Source organism: Solanum stenotomum, chromosome 1 (assembly GCF_019186545.1).
Source record: "Solanum stenotomum isolate F172 chromosome 1, ASM1918654v1, whole genome shotgun sequence".
In the NCBI taxonomy this organism is placed as follows: Eukaryota; Viridiplantae; Streptophyta; class Magnoliopsida; order Solanales; family Solanaceae; genus Solanum; species Solanum stenotomum.
Window position 1 is genome coordinate 26850977 of NC_064282.1, and position 21842 is coordinate 26872818.

At 35.4% G+C, this 21842-nt stretch overlaps 2 protein-coding genes and 1 pseudogene across 2 annotated transcripts in view; 1 reads left to right on the plus strand and 2 right to left on the minus strand.

Annotated features, from left to right (window-relative positions):
* The window catches only part of LOC125858923 (uncharacterized protein At4g15545), a 954564-nt gene that overhangs the window by 165664 nt on the left and 767058 nt on the right, over window positions 1-21842 (plus strand). The gene's annotated exons all lie outside the window — the stretch shown is intronic.
* LOC125858838 (nucleoside hydrolase 4-like) lies at window positions 259-17768 on the minus strand. Its single transcript, XM_049538626.1, is given in 16 exon segments — window positions 259-354; window positions 5100-5448; window positions 10233-10295; window positions 10450-10752; window positions 11117-11321; window positions 11500-11753; window positions 12092-12289; window positions 12442-12564; window positions 12807-12992; window positions 12995-13105; window positions 13190-13366; window positions 13481-13574; window positions 13576-13778; window positions 14742-14852; window positions 15009-15188; window positions 17515-17768. Coding segments are annotated over 15 exon segments (2637 nt in total). The 5' UTR covers window positions 17707-17768; the 3' UTR covers window positions 259-354; window positions 5100-5211.
* Window positions 21647-21790, minus strand: LOC125854034 (U6atac minor spliceosomal RNA; annotated as a pseudogene).

A 21842-nucleotide genomic window follows, 5' to 3' on the forward strand; every position in this document is an offset into this window, starting at 1 on the left:
AAATAGGCTCAAATGAGCCTATTCTTGTAATAATAATAATACACATTTGCCAAATGGTATGGTATTTGGCTCCATTATCTTACTATCACATAAATAAAAATAAAAATTAAGAAAGTTAATAATTGTTGCCAACACTTTAAAACATAAATGAGAAAATTGAGATGGAGATTAGAGAGTTGTGTGGGAAAAAAAAATGAAGACATGAAGAAGGGATTCATTTTAGTGATTGTTATAACAGTTGCAAAGCAAGAAGAGCACTGAACAAATTTTTGAAATTGGTAGTCTCCAATCAACACAACAATTGATCATATGAATCATGTTAAGACCTCATCTCCACTATTTTATCACAGCTACCTTCTGTTAGTTTTTAATAAGTCACGTTAGTAAATAAGATGCCTACTGTTATGTTTGTCCTAGTCTTTAGGAAGTACTTTAAAACGTGGACTGTTATCTAGTTTTTAGGAGAATTTTTTGGTGAAGTATTTTTTTTTGGCTTTAGTCGTTGCTGTATTTTTGCATTATAAAAAGACTCCTGCAGCAGTGTAAGTCAGTTGAGAAGCCAAGTTATTCTTTTCTCGTGTATTGTCTCTATTTTACTCTATATTTTCTGTTCTCAAGTTATTTTTTTTTATCAGTGGTATCAGAGCCAATAGATCCAACAACAACAAAAAAAAACAGAGAGCAATTTCGCTAGCTTATGGCTTTGGAGAACAATTACGTTCAAGCAGTTATTCCCCGTTTCGATGGTCACTATGACCATTGGAGTATGCTGATGGAGAATTTCTTGCGGTCAAAGGAGTATTGGCCAATTATCGAGGACGGAATCGGAGCTCCGGCGGAAGGTGAAACCTTAACGAATGCTCAAAAGGTAGAGTTTGAAGCAAGAAAGTTGAAAGATTTGAAGGCAAAGAATTATCTCTTTCAGGCTATCGATCGTCCTATCCTAGAAACTATTCTTTGCAAAGAAACTTCTAAGGATATTTGGGATTCGATGAAGAAAAAATATCAAGGCACTACTAGAGTGAAGCGCGCACAGCTTCAAGCCTTGAGAAGGGATTTTGAGACTTTGCAGATGAAGGATGGAGAGTCTGTAATGAGTTATTGTGCTAAAACAATAGAGATAAGCAACAAAATGCGATTTCATGGTGAAAAGATGACCGATGTCACAATCGTGGAAAAGATATTGCGCTCCCTGACACCGAAGTATGACTATGTCGTTTGCTCCATTGAGGAGTCAAAAGATATAGATGACTTATCGCTTGTCGAATTGCAAAGTTCCTTGTTGGTACATGAGCAAAAGATGAACAGCAGTTCATCTTCCGAAGAGCAGGCTTTGAAGGCTTCTACTAATACTCGTTTCTCAAATTTTAGGGGAAGAGGTAGAGGTAGATGAAGAGGAAAAGAAGATCGAGGATATAGAGATGAAGGCAGCAAAGATGGCAATCGAAATTTCAGAGCCAATAATGACTGCGACAAAGGCAGAGGGAGAGATTTTGACAAATCCAAGGTAGAATATTATCGTTGCCATAAATTTGGTCATTATCGTTCCGAATGTCGTACAAGGCTACCTAATGAGAAAGAAGAAAAGTCAAATTTTGCTGAGAATAAGGAAGGAGAAACCTTGTTGATGGCGGTTCATGCTGGAAACGAGCCCGAGAAACAACTTATTTGGTATGTAGATACTGGCTGCAGTAACCACATGACTGGAAGTAAGTCTTCTTTTACTGTTTTAAATGAAAATTTCCGGTCGACAGTTAGTTTTGGTGATCTTTCAACTGTGAATGTGATGGGAAAGGGTAATATCAATTTTAGAACCAAAAATGGGTGTGTGGAAATCATATCCAATGTGTTCTATGTTCCAGCTTTGAAAAGCAATATGTTAAGTGCCGGTCAACTGTTAGAAAAAGGGTATGTAATCACCTTAAGAAATGATGCATGTGAAATTTCTGATCCCTCCAAAGGAGTTATTGCTTTTGTGAAAATGAGTCAAAACAGATTGTTTCCTTTGAATATTGAAAATGTTCAATCTTGCTATATGGCAGAAGTGAGAAATCCTTCATGGTTGTGGCATTTTAGATATGGTCACTTGGGTTTTGGTGGATTAAGAACTCTCCAACAGAAAAAGATGGTGATAGGTCTTCCAGAAATCATCACTCCTTCTCAAGTTTGTGAAGAATGTGTTGTTGGCAAACAACATCGTTCTCAATTTCCAAAAGGGAAGTCGTGGAGAGCGAGTAGTGTTTTGGAGCTGCTGCATTCAGATATTTGTGGCCCAATCAACCCAATTTCGAATGGTGGTAAAAGGTATTTTATTACCTTTATTGATGATTATTCCAGGAAGACTTGGGTGTATATTCTGCAAGAAAAGTTGGAGGCTTTTAATGTATTTAAAAGCTTCAAAGCTCGTGTGGAGAATGAAACTGGAAAGTCCATTAAGAACCTTCGGACAGATCGTGGAGGAGAATATTGCTCTAAGGTATTTGATGAATTTTGTGAGACTCGCGGCATTCGAAAATAGCTCACAACAGCATATACACCGCAGCAAAACGGTGTGGCGGAAAGGAAGAATAGAACCATTCTCAATATGGTTCGTACCTTGTTGGCTCGAGGAAGAGTTCCAAAGGAATTTTGGCCGGAAGCAGTGAATTGGAGCATTCACATCTTGAACAGAAGTCCCACTTTTGCTCTTCGAGATATGACACCTGAAGAAGCTTGGAGCGGGAGGAAATCGGCAGTAGACCACTTCAAAGTTTTTGGTTCCGTTGCTTATGCACATGTTCTAGAAGCAAAAAGAAAGAAACTTGATAATAGAGGAGAGAAATGTGTTTTTCTTGGAGTTAGCGAGGCATCCAAGGCGTACAAGTTGTTCAATCCATTGACAAAAAAGGTTGTGACCAGCAGAGATGTCGTTTTTGATGAAGAAAGAACTTGGGATTGGAATATGCAGTAGTCTACTCCAATCCTAATTAATAATGAAGTCGAAGAAGTAGTTGCGGTACCCGAAATTTCTGAAACTTCTACTCAAGAAGTTGCTGAAACTTCACCATCAGTTGTACCCGATATTTCTGAAACTTCTCCTCGTGCAGCTGCTGAAAGTTCAGCATCAATTTTGGAAGAGACTGATACAGCTGATCAGCCTCTTCGTCGTGCTCGCAGAAGGCCCGCGTGGATGATGGATTTTAAAGTAACAGGGATTGATGTTAATGAAAATGCTTCCCATTTTGCATTGTTTGCAGACTGCGATCCTACAACTTTTGAGATTGCTGTCAAAGAGGAGAAATGGCGTAAAGCCATGGATGATGAGATTGATTCAATTGAAAGAAATGGCACTTGGGAGTTATCAGATCTTCCCAAGGGGCACAAAATCATAGGTGTCAAGTGGGTCTATAAGACGAAACTCAAGGAAAATGGTGAAATTGACAAGTATAAGGCGCGATTGGTGGCTAAGGGATACAAGCAAGAGCATGGAGTGGACTACACAGAAGTTTTTGCACCAGTTGCAAGGCATGACACCATCAGAATGGTAATTGCATTGGCGGCACAAAATTCGTGGCCTATCTTTCAGTTGGATGTTAAATCAGTACATGGATACCTGGAGGAAGAGGTATTTATCGAGCAACCTTCTGGTTATATTAAAATTGGATCTGAGCATAAGGTATACAAGTTGAAAAAGGCTCTTTACGGACTAAAACAAGTTCCGCGAGCTTGGTATAGTCGCATCGAGACTTACTTTCAAAAGGTTGGTTTCTTGAAATGTCCATATGAGCACTCTCTTTTTGTTAAATTTGAAGAACCAGGAAAAATGCTCATTGTGTGTTTATATGTTGATGATCTTATATTTACCGGGAATGATAGTGCCATGTTTTCTCATTTTAAAAAGTCCATGATGGATGAATTTGAGATGTCTGATCTAGGTAAGATGCATTATTTTCTTGGTTTAGAAGTAGTGCAATCTGATGATGGTATATTTGTTTCCCAAAAGAAATATGTACGGGAAATTTTAGACCGATTCAAGATGAAGAATTGCAATCCAGTCAATACTCCCGTTAAGTTCGGCCTGAAGCTAAACAAAGTTGGAAGAGGAGATGTTGCAGACAGCACATTGTTTAAGGAAATTGTAGGTAGTTTGATGTATCTTACTGCCACAAGGCCCGATATCATGTATGCTGTAAGTCTTATAAGTAGATATATGGAGAGCCCCGCCGAAATTCACCTGCTAGCTGCCAAGAGAATCCTTCGCTACTTACAAGGAACTAAGGATGTTGGTTTGTTCTATAAGCAGGGTGAGAAATCAAGTTTGCTTGGTTTTGCTGATAGTGACTATGCAGGAGATCAAGACGACAGGAAGAGCACATCAGGTTATGTTTTTATGCTGGGCACAGGGGCTATTTCATGGTCTTCCAGAAAGCAAAAGATTGTCGTTTTATCAAGTACTGAGGTTGAATTTATTGCTGCTACAGCTTGTGTTTGTCAAGCTGTTTGGTTGAGAAGAATTCTTGAAGAGCTGCAGTTTAAACAAGAAAAAGCAACTACAATTTTCTGTGATAACAACTCTGCTATCAAGCTATCTAAAAATCCAGTGTTACATGGAAGAAGCAAACACATTGATGTGAAGTATTATTTCCTGCGAGATCTCAACGATGAAGGAACGATAGAGTTGAAACATTGCCGAAGTGAAGACCAGCTGGCGGATATTTTCACTAAACCTCTCAAGTTTCTGCTTTTTCAAAATCTCAGGAGGTTGATGGGTATCGGCACTATGGAAGAGTTCAAGAAGCTGACTCTAAACTGAAGCTTGAAAGCTTTCAGTTTAAGGGAGGGTGTTAGTTTTTAATAAGTCACGTTAGTAAATAAGATGCCTACTGTTATGTTTGTCCTAGTCTTTAGGAAGTACTTTAAAACGTGGACTGTTATCTAGTTTTTAGGAGAATTTTTTGGTGAAGTATTTTTTTTTGGCTTTAGCCGTTGCTGTATTTTTGCATTATAAAAAGACTCCTTGCAGCAGTGTAAGTCAGTTGAGAAGCCAAGTTATTCTTTTCTCGTGTATTGTCTTTGTTTTACTCTATATTTTCTGTTCTCAAGTTATTTTTTTTAATCACCTTCCATCAACACAAATACGTATCCAGTAACTCTAAATGTAACAAAACGCTTGCTTGTTAAACCATGCGGATATAGTGCTCACGTTCTGAATGTGAAACTTTGCATTTGTTGCTAAATTTTAGATGAATTAGATGGTGTACTCCAAATTCTTCTCTGCTCATTGAAGCTTCCAATTACAGCTGCCAGCGTTTTATCCCCAAGTCGTTTTGCAAAAACATTGTAATAAGCTGATGGATCCACACTCTCCAATACTTTTACTGTTTTTCCGTGCTCTTTATCAATACTGATTTCGCCATCTTCAGATTCAACTCCAGTAGCACTCACTTTTAACTTCTTCAATTCAAAGGTAGATTTTGTTAAAGTCATACAACATCAGCATATTTTCTTTAGTTTGACTAAGTCTTGCAGTAGCTATTTTCTAGCTGTTAGTTGTCACTTTGTTAGTTAATTAGTTCCTGATATTTTCCTAGTTGTAGTTAGTGCAGATTTGTTTTCCTAGAGTTTAGGGCAAGTAGTTTAGTGGGATTATGATTCCACAAATTTTTGTAAGCCTATATTAGGCCACTAAACGTATTAAATAAAAGAACCCGCAACTCCTTCTCTGAAAATTAGTTTCACTGTTTTCTCTTCTCTTTCTTCTTCTCTGTTATTTGTCTTTTGATTATTGAGCTTCTTGTTGCATTTTGCTCATCATTTGGTATCAGAGCCAGCACAATGAATGACCTTCAAGCAGTTGGCGGAATCAAAAAGCTCAATAATCAGAATTATAATACATGGGAAACATGTATAATGTCCTATATGCAAGGTCAAGATCTCTGGGAAGTTGTCAACGGAAGCGAAGTTGCACAACCGGAGGCAGAGGATGCAAATGGAACGTTGCGTAAGTGGAAGATAAAAGCAGGCAAAGCAATGTTTGCGCTGAAAACAACAATCGATGAGGATGTGTTGGAGCATGTTCGTGATGCTAAATCACCAAAGGAAGCATGGGGCATACTTGCTGCACTTTTCTCAAAGAAGAATGATGCAAGGCTGCAACTCTTGGAGAACGAGTTGTTATCGTCTAATCAACGTGATTTAACGATTGCCCAATACTTCCATAGAGTCAAAAAGATATGCCGTGAAATTTCAGATTTGGATCCTACAGCGCCAATTGGAGAAACCAGGGTAAAGCGAATTATTATTCATGGTTTGAGACCTGAATTCAGAGGATTTGTTACTGCTGTACAGGGATGGCCAACACAACCATCACTTGTTGAATTTGAAAATCTGCTATCTGGTCAAGAAGCCATGGCAAAGCAAATGGCAGGACTCTCGGTGAAGAATGAGGAAGAAGCCCTCTACACCAACAAAAGTAGGAACATCAAGCATCAATCTGCTGGTGGGTCTAAGAAGAAAGGTTTTCAGAGAGATGAAAATTTTCGCTCAAAGGGAGTTCCGAAGAATCAAAAGAACAATAAAAGATTCGAAGGGAAGTGTTACAATTGTGGGAAGAAGGGTCATATGGAAAAGGACTGTTGGTTCAAGAAACAGCCCGTGGAAAGTAACGCTGCTACCTCAAATTCAAATGAGAATAGTGAAGATGTTTGGGATGCTGAAGCCTTTTTTGCTATTGAAGAGGAGGATTTAGCACTTACAACGACAATATCTAAATCAATTGATCATGAGAATGACTGGATCGTTGATTCAGGTTGTGCAAATCATATGACAGGTGATAAGCAAAAGTTGCAGAACCCGTCAGTGTACAAGGGTAGTCGGGTTGTGGTGACAGCCAATGATTCAAGATTACCGATAGCTCATATTGGTAAGACGACAGTTTCTCTTCAGCATGGGACCAACCAGATGTCACTTCAAAATGTCTATCATGTTCCCGGTATGAAGAAAAACTTGCTTTCAGTGTCACAATTAACAACATGTGGAAACTACGTTCTATTTGGTCCTGATGATGTGAGGATATATCAGGATCTCAAGAACCTAGAAAATCCAATTATGAAAGGGAGGAGATTAGAATCAGTGTATGTGATGTCTGCAGAGTCTGCATACGTAAATAAGACAAAAAATAATGAGACTGCAGATTTGTGGCACATGAGATTGGCTCACGTGAGTTATTCCAAGCTAACTGTGATGATGAAGCAGTCAATGATCAAGGGTCTTCCCCAGCTTGAAGTAAAAGCAGATGTTGTTTGTGCAGGATGCCAGTATGGTAAAGCTCACCAGTTGCCGTTTGAAGAATCCAAATTTAAAGCCGATGAACCACTACAATTAGTTCATTCGGATGTGTTTGGACCGGTAAAGCAATCATCAATTGGTGGAATGAAGTACATGTTGACCTTTATTGATGATTTCTCTCGGTATGTTTGGGTTTTCTTTATGAAAGAAAAATCAGATTCTTTTTCTAAGTTTAAAGAGTTTAGGGAAAGTGTTGAGGGAGAAGTCGGCAAGAAAATCTGTTGTTTAAGAACAGATAACGGAGGGGAATACAACTCAGTTGAGTTCTCTCAATACCTAAGGGAATATGGAATTCACCATCAATATACTTGTGCCTACACGCCGCAGCAAAATGGCATTGCAGAGAGGAAGAATAGGCATTTAGCAGAAATATGTCGCACTATGTTACATGCCAAGAATGTCCCAGGAAGATTTTGGGCAGAAGCAATGAGGACTGCATCATATGTCATCAACAGACTTCCTCAACAAAGGTTAGGTTTTCTTTCACCTTTTGAGAAGTTGTGGAATATGAAAGCTAATGTCAGTTATTTGCGAGTATTTGGATGTGTATGCTATGTTTTTATACCTGATCAATTACGTAGCAAATTGGACAAGAAAGCTGTTAAATGCATTTTTATAGGCTATGATAATCAAAGAAAAGGGTGGAAATGTAGTGACCCTACAACTGGAAGGTGTTATACATCACGACATGTTGTATTTGATGAAACCTCTTCATGGTGGTCTGCGGAAAAGGAGATATTACCGGACCAAACTGATCTGAGAAATAAGTTGGAAATTACTTATATTCGATCAAGTGAAGATGCCAATGTTGAACAAGGTGCAACTCATAATTTTGGGCAATCAATTGTTCACCAGCCAACATGTGAAGGCAGAGAAACAAATGAAGGAGAAGTACCAGCTGGTGAAACAAATGAAGGAGAAGTACCAGTTGTTCCACAATCCGAGATGAGAAGGTCAGAACGAATTCGGAGACAAAACCCCAAATATGCCAATGCAGCAACAATAGAGGATGAATCTGGAAAAGAACCTGAAAGCTTTGAAGAAGCATCTCAAAACTTAGCATGGAATAGAGCAATAGATGAGGAGATGGCCGCACTAGAACAAAATCAAACCTGGGAACTTGTGCCGAAGCCAAAAGATGTGAAACCTATATCATGTAGATGGGTTTATAAAATAAAACGTCGCACAGATGGGTTGGTGGAGAGGTATAAAGCTCGTTTGGTAGCTCGAGGATTTACTCAAGAATATGGTTTGGATTATGATGAAACTTTCAGTCCAGTGGCGAAGTTTACAATTGTGCGAGTCTTACTTGCACTTGCTGCTAGCAAAGATTGGAATTTGTGGCAGATGGATGTTAAAAATGCATTTTTACATGGGGAGCTGGATCGGGAGATTTACATGGCTCAACCAATGGGTTTCCAAAGTCAAGAGCACCCTGGATATGTTTGTAAGCTGCGGAAGGCGCTCTATGGATTAAAGCAATCGCCAAGGGCCTGGTACGGTAAAATTGCTGAATTTTTAACTCAAAGTGGTTATTTAATTACATCTGTAGATTCAAGTTTGTTTGTCAAAGTCGATGGAGGGAAGCTAGCTATAGTGCTAGTATATGTTGATGATTTGATTGTAACTGGGGATAATGAAGAAGAAATCATCCAAACGAAGGAAAATTTATCTGTCCGATTTCATATGAAAGAACTTGGACAGCTTAATCATTTTCTTGGTTTGGAGGTTGATCGTACTCGAGGAGGAGTTTTTCTTCATCAGCGAAAGTATTCCATAGACTTGTTGAAGAAATTTGGAATGTTGGAGTGCAAGCCAATTGCAACTCCAATTGAACCAAATGTCAAAATGTGTGCACACGAAGGAAAAGATTTAGAAGATGTGACAAAGTATCGGCAATTGGTAGGTAGTCTGATTTATTTAACTCAGACTCGACCCGATATTTCTTTTGGAGTTGGTGTGATGAGTCGCTACATGCACAATCCAAAGAAGCACCATATGGAGGCTGCTCGACGAATGCTAAGATATGTGAAAGGTACAATTGGTTATGGTCTTCTGTATAAAAGAAGTGAAGAATGCAAGTTGGTTGGTTACTGCGACTCTGACTATGCAGGAGATCATGATACTCGTCGTTCAACTACTGGATTTGTGTTTAAGCTTGGAGCTGGAGCAGTTTCTTGGTGCAGCAAAAGGCAGCCAACGGTGTCGCTGTCAACAACAGAAGCTGAATATCGGGCAGCAGCAGTTGCTGCTCAAGAAAGTACATGGCTTATGCTGCTGCTGAAAGATTTAAAGCAACCAGTTGGCTATGCAGTTTCCTTGTTCTGTGACAATCAGTCAGCAATCAGTTTAGCTGAAAATCCCGTCTTTCATGCAAGGACTAAGCATGTGGAAATACATTACCACTTCATCAGAGAAAAAGTGTTACAAGGAGAGATCAACTTGAAGCATATTAAAACAGAACAACAAATTGCAGACTTGTTCACAAAAGGCTTATGTGCCAATAAGTTCGAAAGTTTTCGTCAGGAGCTAGGCATTGCTAAGACTAGAGCTGATGTCGAGAAGAGGTGTTAAAGTCGTACAACATTAGCATATTTTCTTTAGTTTGACTAAGTCTTGCAGTAGCTATTTTCTAGCTGTTAGTTGTCACTTTGTTAGTTAATTAGTTCCTGATATTTTCCTAGTTGTAGTTAGTGCAAATTTGTTTTCCTAGAGTTTAGGGCAAGTAGTTTAGTGGGATTATGATTCCACAAATTTTTGTAAGCCTATATTAGGCCACTAAACGTATTAAATAAAAGAACCCGCAACTCCTTCTCTGAAAATTAGTTTCACTGTTTTCTCTTCTCTTTCTTCTTCTCTGTTATTTGTCTTTTGATTATTGAGCTTCTTGTTGCATTTTGCTCATCAGATTTTAGTGCTGACAGATCTCCAGCTACTACTGCACCAAGGATCTCACCAATAAACATATCCTGAAATATTAGGAAGTGGAGTTTGAAATAACTCAGACAATTATTGCAACGATATATCTGTTATGAATATCACCAAACAAATTGCTTGGAATATATAGCAAAAAGACCAGGTGACAAGGAAACATAATGAGAAATTGATATGAGAATTATATACCACATGTTGGTATGCAGGATGGAGCTTTTGCAGGCAATACAACCTTGACATCAAGCGCCTGGCAAAGACTGCTTCTGGTGTCCTTTTCAAGTAGAGTTTTTCAAGAATTTGAGGGAATGCACTGACTTTCCGCTGCATTCCAAGTGGAATGAGAGTGATATTATGTTCAGAACTCAGAACTGTTTTTGCAGCAAAAGGGTCAAGAAACGTATTCAGTTCCGCAAATTTGTTACAAGGAACATTGATGACATTTCCCTTCTCGGTGTTATTATAATTGATGTGTCCCCCAACAATTAATATATCCTGCATCAAAATTCAGAAGATAAACATTAATGGAAATATCTATGATGGATATCTCAAATTCTCAACCCATGAAGCAAAACAGTCATTGATATGGCAAGGATTTACATAGAGATGAATCACAACGGGATAAAACAGCAATCTAAGCTAAAGGGTGACTTAATATGTTTATAATATGAAATTTGAGGGAGTTGACTGACTAAGGAAGTTTGCTTATGAGAGGAAAGTCTACCTGAGGTCTTAGAGAAGGATCTGCAACTAAATTCTCACAGTCGAGTCACGATGTATATATTAACATCTGGTTCCTAACTGAAGTAAATTGTCTTTATTCTCTCCTCAAAGACAACAAGAATGGAAGAACACTTGCCTGTATAACATTGCTTGTATTCTTTCCTTCCAGAATAAGCTTTGCTATATTAGTCAATGGGCCATTCGCCAAAATAGTAATTTTCGATCCAGGATCAAGTGATTTCACCACTGATTCCAATACTTCCAATGCTAGAGGTTGACTGAGTTCAGGATGATCAGTATTTCGAGGAGCTCCAAATTTTACAGAATTTTCTGCTGTGTATCTGGTATTATTATATGGCTGTTATATCAGGAATGTTTTAATTGTATAATGCTATATCAGATGATAAACATGTGAAAGTTTATATAACCAAAATGAGAAAAGTAATATGTCAATGTTTGTCAAATTTCATGAATGCACAAGGGAATATATTCTTTACGCTATCAGAGTAGAGAATATACCTCCTAGGACTTCGAGGTAAAGAACGAGCTAAACCATACAAAGTGTCCGAGTCTAGATATCCACCGCTACCTTGTGGGATAACCTTGCTGTATCTGCAGTCTCCAACGGTAGAGAAAACAGTATCAGACTGGTTCATTGCAAATCCATTTCCAAGGCCCACAGGAATGTCGTCACGACCCATCATGTGAAGCAAATCATATACACAATCAATTGTTGCAGCATTTGCCCAGCCAGTCGGACTCACTATTATAGCCTGAATTATTGAAAAGAAGCTGTTTCACATTGAAAGGCATCAATTAATTATGACAAAAAATAAATTATCCCTGTGGAATCAACTATGTTTCCCCAATAGGTTTCTCACAAAAGTGACGCAAAACAATTCTCATGACGGCTAACAACAGTTTTATCCCAAAATTGAACAGAATAGAATTTAGTTAAACATAAAGTGACATTCTGATTGAGGAAATTTACTGCAACTACAACCAATGTCTGATCAAAAACTAAATTCTTAATATTTTCAGTCGAGGATCTCATTGACAATAAGGACTATGCATAAACAGATGGAACACAACTTATGGAAGGCCAATTTACCTTGAGATTGATATCTTCTACAGGTAATTTGAGGAGATAGAAGAGAGATAGAAAGTCTCCAACACTCATATCCATATCAAAAACAAGATTCTTCCCGAAATTCTTTCCCCTCAGATCCGGTTTGTAAAATGCTTCTCTGTAATAAGGAAATTGTGTGGTGAAATTGAATCTTCCAGTGTGTTCTGCTTGGTTTAAGACCTGCAACCACGAGCAATATAGCATTGGTTTCTGCTGACTATGTTAAAACTGTAATGCAAAATGCCACAAGCAAACTTCAGCTCGGTCTGATTCAGAAAGAGACATGTACAAGTTCCAACCAATTCAGACTGAGAAATTAATTTTAAACTTACATCCAGAAAGCTAACAGAGAACTCTCTGTCTAATATGCTGCTAGCATTTCGATTAGGTTTTGCTCTGACAGCAACAAGAACAGGCACTCCTCCTGGCTTGTTAACTTCTTTTGTATAACCATCCTGATAATTGTCATCGATTTAGAACAAGTATGAAATACAGAAAGGTATCAGAAATGAATAGTAATGCAAGAACATAGAGAAGAAGAACAACACTACTATTTCATTTCTCATACTAGTTGATAGAAAACATAAATATCATACTTCGGTAAACAGGAAGGACCAACCTTTTCCACAGATGCAACATATCATCTGTTATTAAGATGAAAGAGGAAATCATATTTCAGATAGAAACAATCAATCACCTGGCATCTGCCCCTTCCGTTCTTGACTATGCAAAAAGGATCACGAAGTCTCGTCTGAACATGGCCGCTGTGAACTCCATTTCTTTCTAAGTTGAACCTTGGAGTTTTACTACCATCAAAGAATGGATTTGATCCATCAGATAAACCATATGGCTTATTTGAAGTAACTACAGTAACATTGATATAGTAACATTGATATACTCCATTTCAGCAAATTCATTTTCTCCTTGGTGGTTATGTTGTTTACGCATGATTGAAGCAGATATACCCGACATAAATGAGTCCCACATAAAATAACTCCGCGTATATCACATTCTCCTCAGTAATCAAACAAATGTCTTTAGTACCACAGAATTTTAAGTTCTATATTCCTGGATTGTTACCCTATAGAATTGGTCATCGAACCATGTATCGCGAATGATTTTCAGAGACTTGAAACAGTATTGTGCTTCATAGGTGTGTTGATTCTTCTCAAAGGTCTCCAAAAAGTTTTTATTCACAAGAATGGTGTTAGTGGCATCCAATGGGACAATAGTAATTGGAATGTCCGAATGAATAACCTGCAAGATAATATAATGATAACAGCTCCTGTTCATTAAGATTAGCAAGACATATGGCTACAAATATCGAAACAAAGGAGTTCACAACTTAACGCATATGGGTACATGTAATACCTGATATGCAGCAAAAGGATCCATAAATATGTTGAACTCTGCATATGGATTGCTTGTGAAATCTGTAAATAAATTGTCACGGTCACCACATTGTTCCTTTAGGGTTTTTTGACCTTATGCCACCCCCCATGATGTAAATGTGCTCAACATTTTTCTTTAAATGTGGATTACTTAGAAGAAACAAAGCAAAATTTGTAAGTGATCCAATAAGAAAAACTACTGTGGGGCCAGCTGAAATCATTTCAATCATTACTTTCTGAGCTGTTGCCTGTCGAAGAGGTGAATATGTTCTCTTGCCCTGTTTACAAGTTCTATAAGAAATAGTAAAGTTTTTATCCAGAAAAAAAATTATTAAAAAGTGCAGAAGGAAAATAAGAAATGATGAGATTATGTTTCATCAAGTCATGTTGTTTGTGAGGAACAAAACTAATCTTGTGCTCAGCCATTATCAACATAAAGCAAGACTATGATTCACATTCTTTTTTTTTTCCTTTTCCATCAATTAAATCCCATTTCTTTACCAACAGACAATCCAAGCTAGCCTAGTCCCCTATATCAATCCTCTATATCCATTTCACCTTCATTTAGACCCATCACATCCCAATTCTCAATCAGATCCCATTCTTTACCCATGAAAAAAAGTAGTACACTAGATACCTTATCCCAAATTATCATGAGACCAGACACAGACACATTTGAGTGAGACATGATCCTTTTGCAGTCAAAAAGTTTCTTTCTCCAGCCTTTCCCCTAATCTCCCATGCACCTGTTGCAAGTGCTAAGCGTACTGTGGAAAGACTAGTCTCAGGCACAACTTTGGTGTTTGAGTGAAGCAAGAAGAGGCCAAGGGTACTGAGGGGATGGAGGTGACTTAGTCATGAGGTGCCGAAATTTGGCACTTATTACTGAACTGAAGCAAGAAATCCTCTGGAAATGGTAAAGATCTATTCTATAGAAAATGTAGAGGAAAAGGGGAAGGTAAACAGCAACATATGTGATGCATCATTTCTTGAATAGCCAGAAAAGAAGAGAATTGAACCATAACCACAGAGTTGGAATCAATCTGCATAAGAGAATTGAGCATCTGTATCGCATGAACTAAAGAGGTGGGAGGGAGGAAACTGATTGTTTTACTATATATCCTAGCTCGGCACTTTAATGAATATAATAAAAACTGAATTACAATTTATCCTCTACAAATATGATTTTATTCGCTTTCCAGCACAAATAGCTTGTCTATATCTACAATGCAAGAAATTACCTGTGGAAGGAAGCTCTTCCGAAACCCATAATTTGAGTCAATGTCCAGACGTCCTCCATGACCCACAGGAATAGTTTGCCTATATCTACAATATCCAGCTGTACCATTTCCCTTAGGAAAACAATGAGATGCTAGAAGCACATTAAAAATAGAAAAAGGAAAAGAAATTGCAGATGTATAACTAAACATTTTGTTTTACAGTACTAGAAATATTTTTAACTTGCAGAATTGATTGAAAAGTCGAAAACTCAGAAAACCTTTCTTCACCTGATCTATCATAGGCAGATATCCTCCAACATTTGGCAGAATGGTACTATCAGGAAGTATTCCACCTTCACCTCCCACACCAACAGCAATATCATCGCGCCCCATCATGTAAAGAATGTCATACACTTGATTAATAGCATGCCCTGCATCACTCCATGCATTTGTGCTAATAGTTACTGCCTGCAGCAAAAAGAATACTCAACTAATTTTCTCTATGACACCTTATTTTATGAAATGGTGATACAATTAGCCCAAACTGTCAGAGGGGCCTGCTATCCGCAAAGACTACTTCAACAGAGTAAGTGAAGATACAAATTCAGAGTCCTTGCTTCGAACAATTTTTACATGAGTTTTATGAGTAACAGAAAGAATGATGAATATCTTCACAATGAATGAGATAACTACCTTAGCATAATAAATATTTCAAATCATGACATGAAAGCCAAGATAAGAAATCGACAATTACAAGTTTGAAAGATCCCAGCACTCAACTAAAGAAGGGACGAAAAAGTGACTTCTGTTTAAAGAATTTTTCTGATAAAGAATGAGCAATTAGTTCAGTCTACCTATTAAAAGACGGGTAGGAAAAGTTACTTGTGGAAAGAAGGAATCTCAAATGTTGGGAAGATAAAGAGAGCATCTACAAACTGAAAATGTGATACTTTATCCCCATTAGGCATGGGAAAAATGCAGAGCTTACATGATGTAGATAGTTTTCTAGATTCCCTGAGCTAGATCGGAATTGAGTTTTGTAAAGGCTCCTGGATATGGAAGCTGACACTTGTATAAGGATTCTGATAATACTCAAATCACAAACTTAAGAGTTTCTTTGGTCCAATAAAATGATTACTTTACTTTTAAAAGAAAATGACTCTTGTTTAAAGAACAATTTTATTTAGAGAATGCAAATACTTTACTTCAGTCTCACAACGAAGCTCGTAGCACATACACAACTTTTAACATGACATGAGGTTTCCTACAACAAACACATTCTACACAAACAGATTATGTGAAGTCAAGGGATCAGTATAGCTGATATCTCAATCTCAAGGACGAAGGAACAAGAAATAGAACCATCACTATACAGGCTACAACCTTTTCCCTTTTTGAGATAACAGTGTTGGCAGGTCAACTTGCATGCATTAATTGTTGGTACCTATTACCTATTACTGGGATCTCTGTAAACCAAAAGTTTGCCAGATTAAATAATTTAGAGAAATGTAATGAAAATACCCGAGAACTTGGAGCAAATTATTAGTTTCATCCCTGTACTATTGACAGCCTTTAGGAATGGCAATGGGGAGTGGTGGATGCAGGGTGGGTTTAAGGCTATGTGGCGCGGGGCTGGTCAATCTCTAAGCAAGTGTGGGGCGGGGCGGATCAAAATTTTAAAATTATGTGTGTGCGGGTCTCCTCCAATATTTATTAATGCAGTTTTACAATCTGCATTTGAGCAACTCTAGGAGATAACCAGCTTTGCAATAATGAACATTTAAATATGTATTTACATGAGATGCCTCAGGCAAGAATAATATATTCAATCATAAAATAATGAAAGAATTTATTCCCTAAAAATGATAAACTATCATGTTCTATTAAATATTAAATAAAGAAAATGATAAAAACATATTCTTTAGGAGAAAGTCCCAACCTTAAATTAAAAAAGACATGATGCATTGAAAAATACGGAGCAGTAAACAATTTAATGGAGCGGGTTTATAAAATAGTTATCGATGAAAATTTTGTTGGTTAATAGCCTAATAAAATAGTTTTAAATCAATTATTAAACTATTCTAATTATAACAATAGTGATTTATAAACTTTGAAATGTTTGTATAGGTAAATAATAAAATAAGAAAAAAATCTTAAGTGAGGTGGGGCAGGGCGAGGTAGATTGAGAATTTTGTGGGTTTGACTAAACCCGCCCCACAACCGCCCCATTGCCATCCCTAACAGCCTTAAAAGCACCCCTCTACTTGACTAACTAAACATAGATACACACTGATACACGCTCGATCTGTCACATGACATAGCAAGTGATCTCAAACTCTTGTAAGAGCATGGAGTTGAAAACACCTCTAAATTTGGCGAGAATTTAGGGGTGTATTTCACCTATGTTGCAAGATCAGAGGTGTATTTAAGTACAGCTAGTCAAGCAAAGGAATATTTTTAATTATGTCAATAGTTCGATTATGAAAATAATAATTTGCATCAAGTTTAGGTAAATTTTCAATACTTCTCTCAATAATTTACTATAGAGCTTGTTCACATTGCCAGTCCCAAACTCTGATAAATAAGGAGGGTTGTCTAAGGGTCAATCAGAAACAACCTCTCTACCCAATAAATATACCACGGGTAAGGCAGCATACATCTTACCTTCCTTAGACCCCATTGTAAGATTACAGTGGGTCTGTTGTTGTTGTCTCCTCTAGTAGGATCAATTGGGCATGCAAATTACTACTATATTTTTTATTGAAATATAAAGTAGAGTGAAGTGAAAGTAAACCTGCAAGTCGATTTGGGATGGGTTAAGCTTCAAAAGATACAATAGAGCAAAGATATCATCAGTACCCATGTCTGTATCCAAAAGAACCCGATGGCCCTTTACTCCATTCCACCCAAAAATTGAAATTACAGTCATCATTAAAACTGCTTTGCCTAAAAAACCCAGAAACACCATTGCCTCTTTCTCTTTCATCACTACAAAAGCAGAAGCTCTGATTCTTGATTCTGTTAGGTGAATTTCAATCTTCTGAAGAAAAAAAAATAGCTTCTAACAATTTTGCTACATAATAGGACCAGCAACTTTGTCTGCTACAACTAGTTGGAATCTTTCTATAAATGTTGAGCATAGTTATCCGCATTTTTGTATGGTGGCACTATAGTGATGGGTGTTTAATTCTTCCATTCATTTTATCAAATTTTTATCGAGATAAAGATTAAAATATTTTTAGTTTCATACTATTATTGGGAGCGCAAGTTTCATATTTAACTATAACTTATTTATTTGTGAAATATATATACTTCTCTTTTATTACACTTTCATCGTGATCTGTGTAATATATTGTCTTTTTATTTAAGAAAATTATCACATCATACTCTGTATGGACAAAACATTTCATAACAAAAATTAAATAAATTGTTAATATTAGTTAAAGTTAAAGATTAAAGTATTAATATTCCCAAAAAGTTATAAAATAAAATGTAAAATATTTTTCTTACCCCACTCCACCCCTTCTAGAGCTGCATATCGATCGGTTCGGTTCAGTTTTGAAGTCTGTCAGTTCAACAAATCGTTATCGGTTTGTAGACATCCTGAACCGTTAAGAACCATTAAGATATTAGCTTATTGATTATCGCCGCATCGGTTTATTGGTTATTGATTGTTATCGGTTCGATTATTGGTTTAACCGTTAAGATTTGACACAAAAAATAAATAATTGAAAGTCACTTAGAAACGTGGTGACAAACCAAATAAACCATGCACATGAGTTGATATATTGTATCTTGCTAAAAACAACACTAACACATTGTAAATAACCGAAAGTTTGAGACTGACATAAATAAAAATATGAAACTATAAGTCAAGGACTTTATATACCAAAATGGTATAAATATAATTTATTAATTTACTATTGGGTTATTTGTTAACCCATTAAGAAAAAACCTCAAATCGTTAAGAACAGATAATCCGATAATAAAAAAAAATCAAAACTGTTAAATCAATAGCCCATTACCAAGATATGTTTCTCAAACTAATAAAATGATAGTTTATGTATGAAACATACTCTCAATTATTTAGGTATGAAACCCAAAAAAGGTGAACAGTTTAGGTGTGTTTTGACACTTATCTCATTTTTATTTGATTTATTGGTTTTTCATTTTGAAAAAATGTGTATCGAACATCAAATCAAATTAATTTTATTTGTTTTTTCAAATATAATTTGATGTTTTTTAAAATAATTTTTTTAGTGTAAAAAATAAATAAAATAAGCATCAAATCATTAAAGTATAAGATCAAAACTTTATACTTTTAGACCAAATTATTTAATTTTTTAAAAAAATAAATATATTTTTAAAAATTAAATATTTTTCCTAGAAATGTACATTTTTATAGACCAAACATACATTAATTGGATGCAAATTCGATTCTCACAAAAAGATTCATTAACCAAAAAAAGTACTTACATATATTAATTAGATATTACCGTTCTCATATTAGATGCAATTTCGATTTCTTTAAAATATGAATTAATATATGATAATTAAGAGTAACGAGATTTATAAAAATGGACCAAAAAGTTTTGAGCCAAAGTTAAATACAATTCAGATTATTAAAAATAATTAATAAAAATTCAGTTTTTTCAGTACACAGAAGAACCGAGACACTTACACCAAACACAATATCAAAAAAGTAAAATTTTACAAAAATAAATAAATTAAAATCGATAGAAGAATCGAAAAATCGTATTGATATAAATGTTTGAATCTCAAACCAATTTGAATGTTGACATATTAGTATTAAAATTTAAATATTAAATGAGTGAAATAATTTATTTTTTCGACATTTGAATATATAAATCTGTCTTTATTAAATATCAAATAATTAATTTAATATTATATTGATAAAATATTCTTAAGAAATTATCTGGTGTATTGATGAAAGTGATAACTAGAGATGATGATTGACAATTGAACTAATGATATTGTTAGTAATAGTTAGTGATAATGATGATTGACAGTAATGTTGGCTAGTGACAGTTGATGGATGATAATATTAGTAATGAATGATGGTGATTGATGATGGTTGATGATATATATTAGCGACTAGTAATAGTGCTTCAAGAATGATTTGTGATTATTGTTATGGTGGTAACTAACACTCTATGGGGTCGTTTGGTGTGAAGGATAGGTACAAATAGTCCTGGGATAATTATTTTGTAGCACTTAGGGGTCGTTTGGTGTGAGGGATAATACCAAATAGTCCCGGGATTAAATTATAGTACCGCTTATTTTGTTGTTTGGTTGGCAAGTTCGGGATAACTTATTCCGGGATTAATAATTAATACCGGGATAAGTTATCCCTCTCTTGGGGTGGTATAGTAATCCCGGGATAACTTATCCCGGGATAAAATAGGTAAATGACAAAAATGTCTCTTTCAACCCTTTTGTTATATCACTTTTTACATTAATGAAGGGCATTTTTGTAAACACATAAATTGTTCTTAAAATTTATTATTTTGAATACAACAAACCAAACACTCAATAAAAAATAATCTCAACACAACTTATCCCATCATAACTAATCCCAACATAACTTATCCCAACATAATTTATCCCATCATAACTCATTTTCAAACCAAACGACCCCTTAATTTAGTGTTTGGTTGGGAAGTTTGGGATAACTTATCCTGGGATTAATAATTAGTACCGGGATAAGTTATCCCTTCCCATGGGTGGTATAGTAATCCCGGGATAACTTATCCCGGGATAAAATGACTAAATGACAAAAATATCCCTTTAAACACTTTTTATACATTACTTTTTACATTCATGAAGGGTATTTTAGTAAACTTATATGTTGTTTTTAAGATTTATTATTTTGAATACAACAAATCAAACACTCAATAAAAAATAATCTTAGTATAACTTATCTCATCATAACTAATTCTATCATAACTTGAATTCAAACCAAACGACTCCTTATAGTTATGTAAATAATGGCTAGTGTAAATGATGATGGATTATAGTGATTTGTAATGGTGATTATTGTGGATGATTATGATGGCGGTTGATATTGATGGGTGACAACAATAGTGATGATGGGTTATGAATGGATGACGTTGGAGAACTGCATTTTTGTAAAACTTTTGAATTGATATTTTAATGATATTAAAATTTTGCTATAGATCTTAATATTCAGATTTAATCATATATTAAGTGAGTGATTAAGATTTAAATTTAAAAACAAATAAACTCTTGGAAATGCATATGAAAATTAATTTCGAGTGTAATTATCTTCTCCCTCCCCCCGGAGTTTCACCTTTACTTCTTTGGAGACTCGAACTCATAACTTTAAAATTAAAAATAAAAGATATTTATTATCTGAGCAACTCCTCTTAATAACAAAGAATCAGATATAATTAGGAGAAGATAATTACCATCTCCAAGTCGACAGACAGTGGGAGTGGAAATGAGAATTGTGGATTATTATAAAGTTACTTTAGTTTCTTTTTCAATTTTGTCTTTATTTTCTTTTTCAATTTTCTTTTTTATTTCTATTGTTTTAATATTTTTTTAAAAATATATTTTTTTTCATTTTTCATTATTTATCTTTCATATGATTTCTTCTAATTTTCCAATCATTTGCTTCTTGAATCTCATGTAATTAATCGTTTTTTAAAAAATTTATTTATTCTAGTGTATGATTAAAGTAGAATCTCATTGTTGAAAGATGTTATAGATTTAATGTATTTTTTTTCTTTTAAATTATATATACTTAAGTAATATTCTAAATTTTGTGTTAGAAAATTTGACATAAGAGTATTATGTTGTTTATTTATTTTGAATTTTAAATTCATACTATATTTTCGATTTCAATTTATTTGCTTTAATAGTATTGACTTTTTTTTTTAATTTTAAATTTATGTTATATTTTTTATTTCAATTTATCTGTTTTAGTAGTATTGACTCTTTGAATGTGTCTGATAACATATAAAGCTCGAAGGTTGTTCCCGTCCCTATTGGGGGAGATGTCAACCATCTCTCCTTTCTTCAAACACATTGACTTTATTTAATTATAATTGATAAATTATTTTTTTGTCAAATATTTGA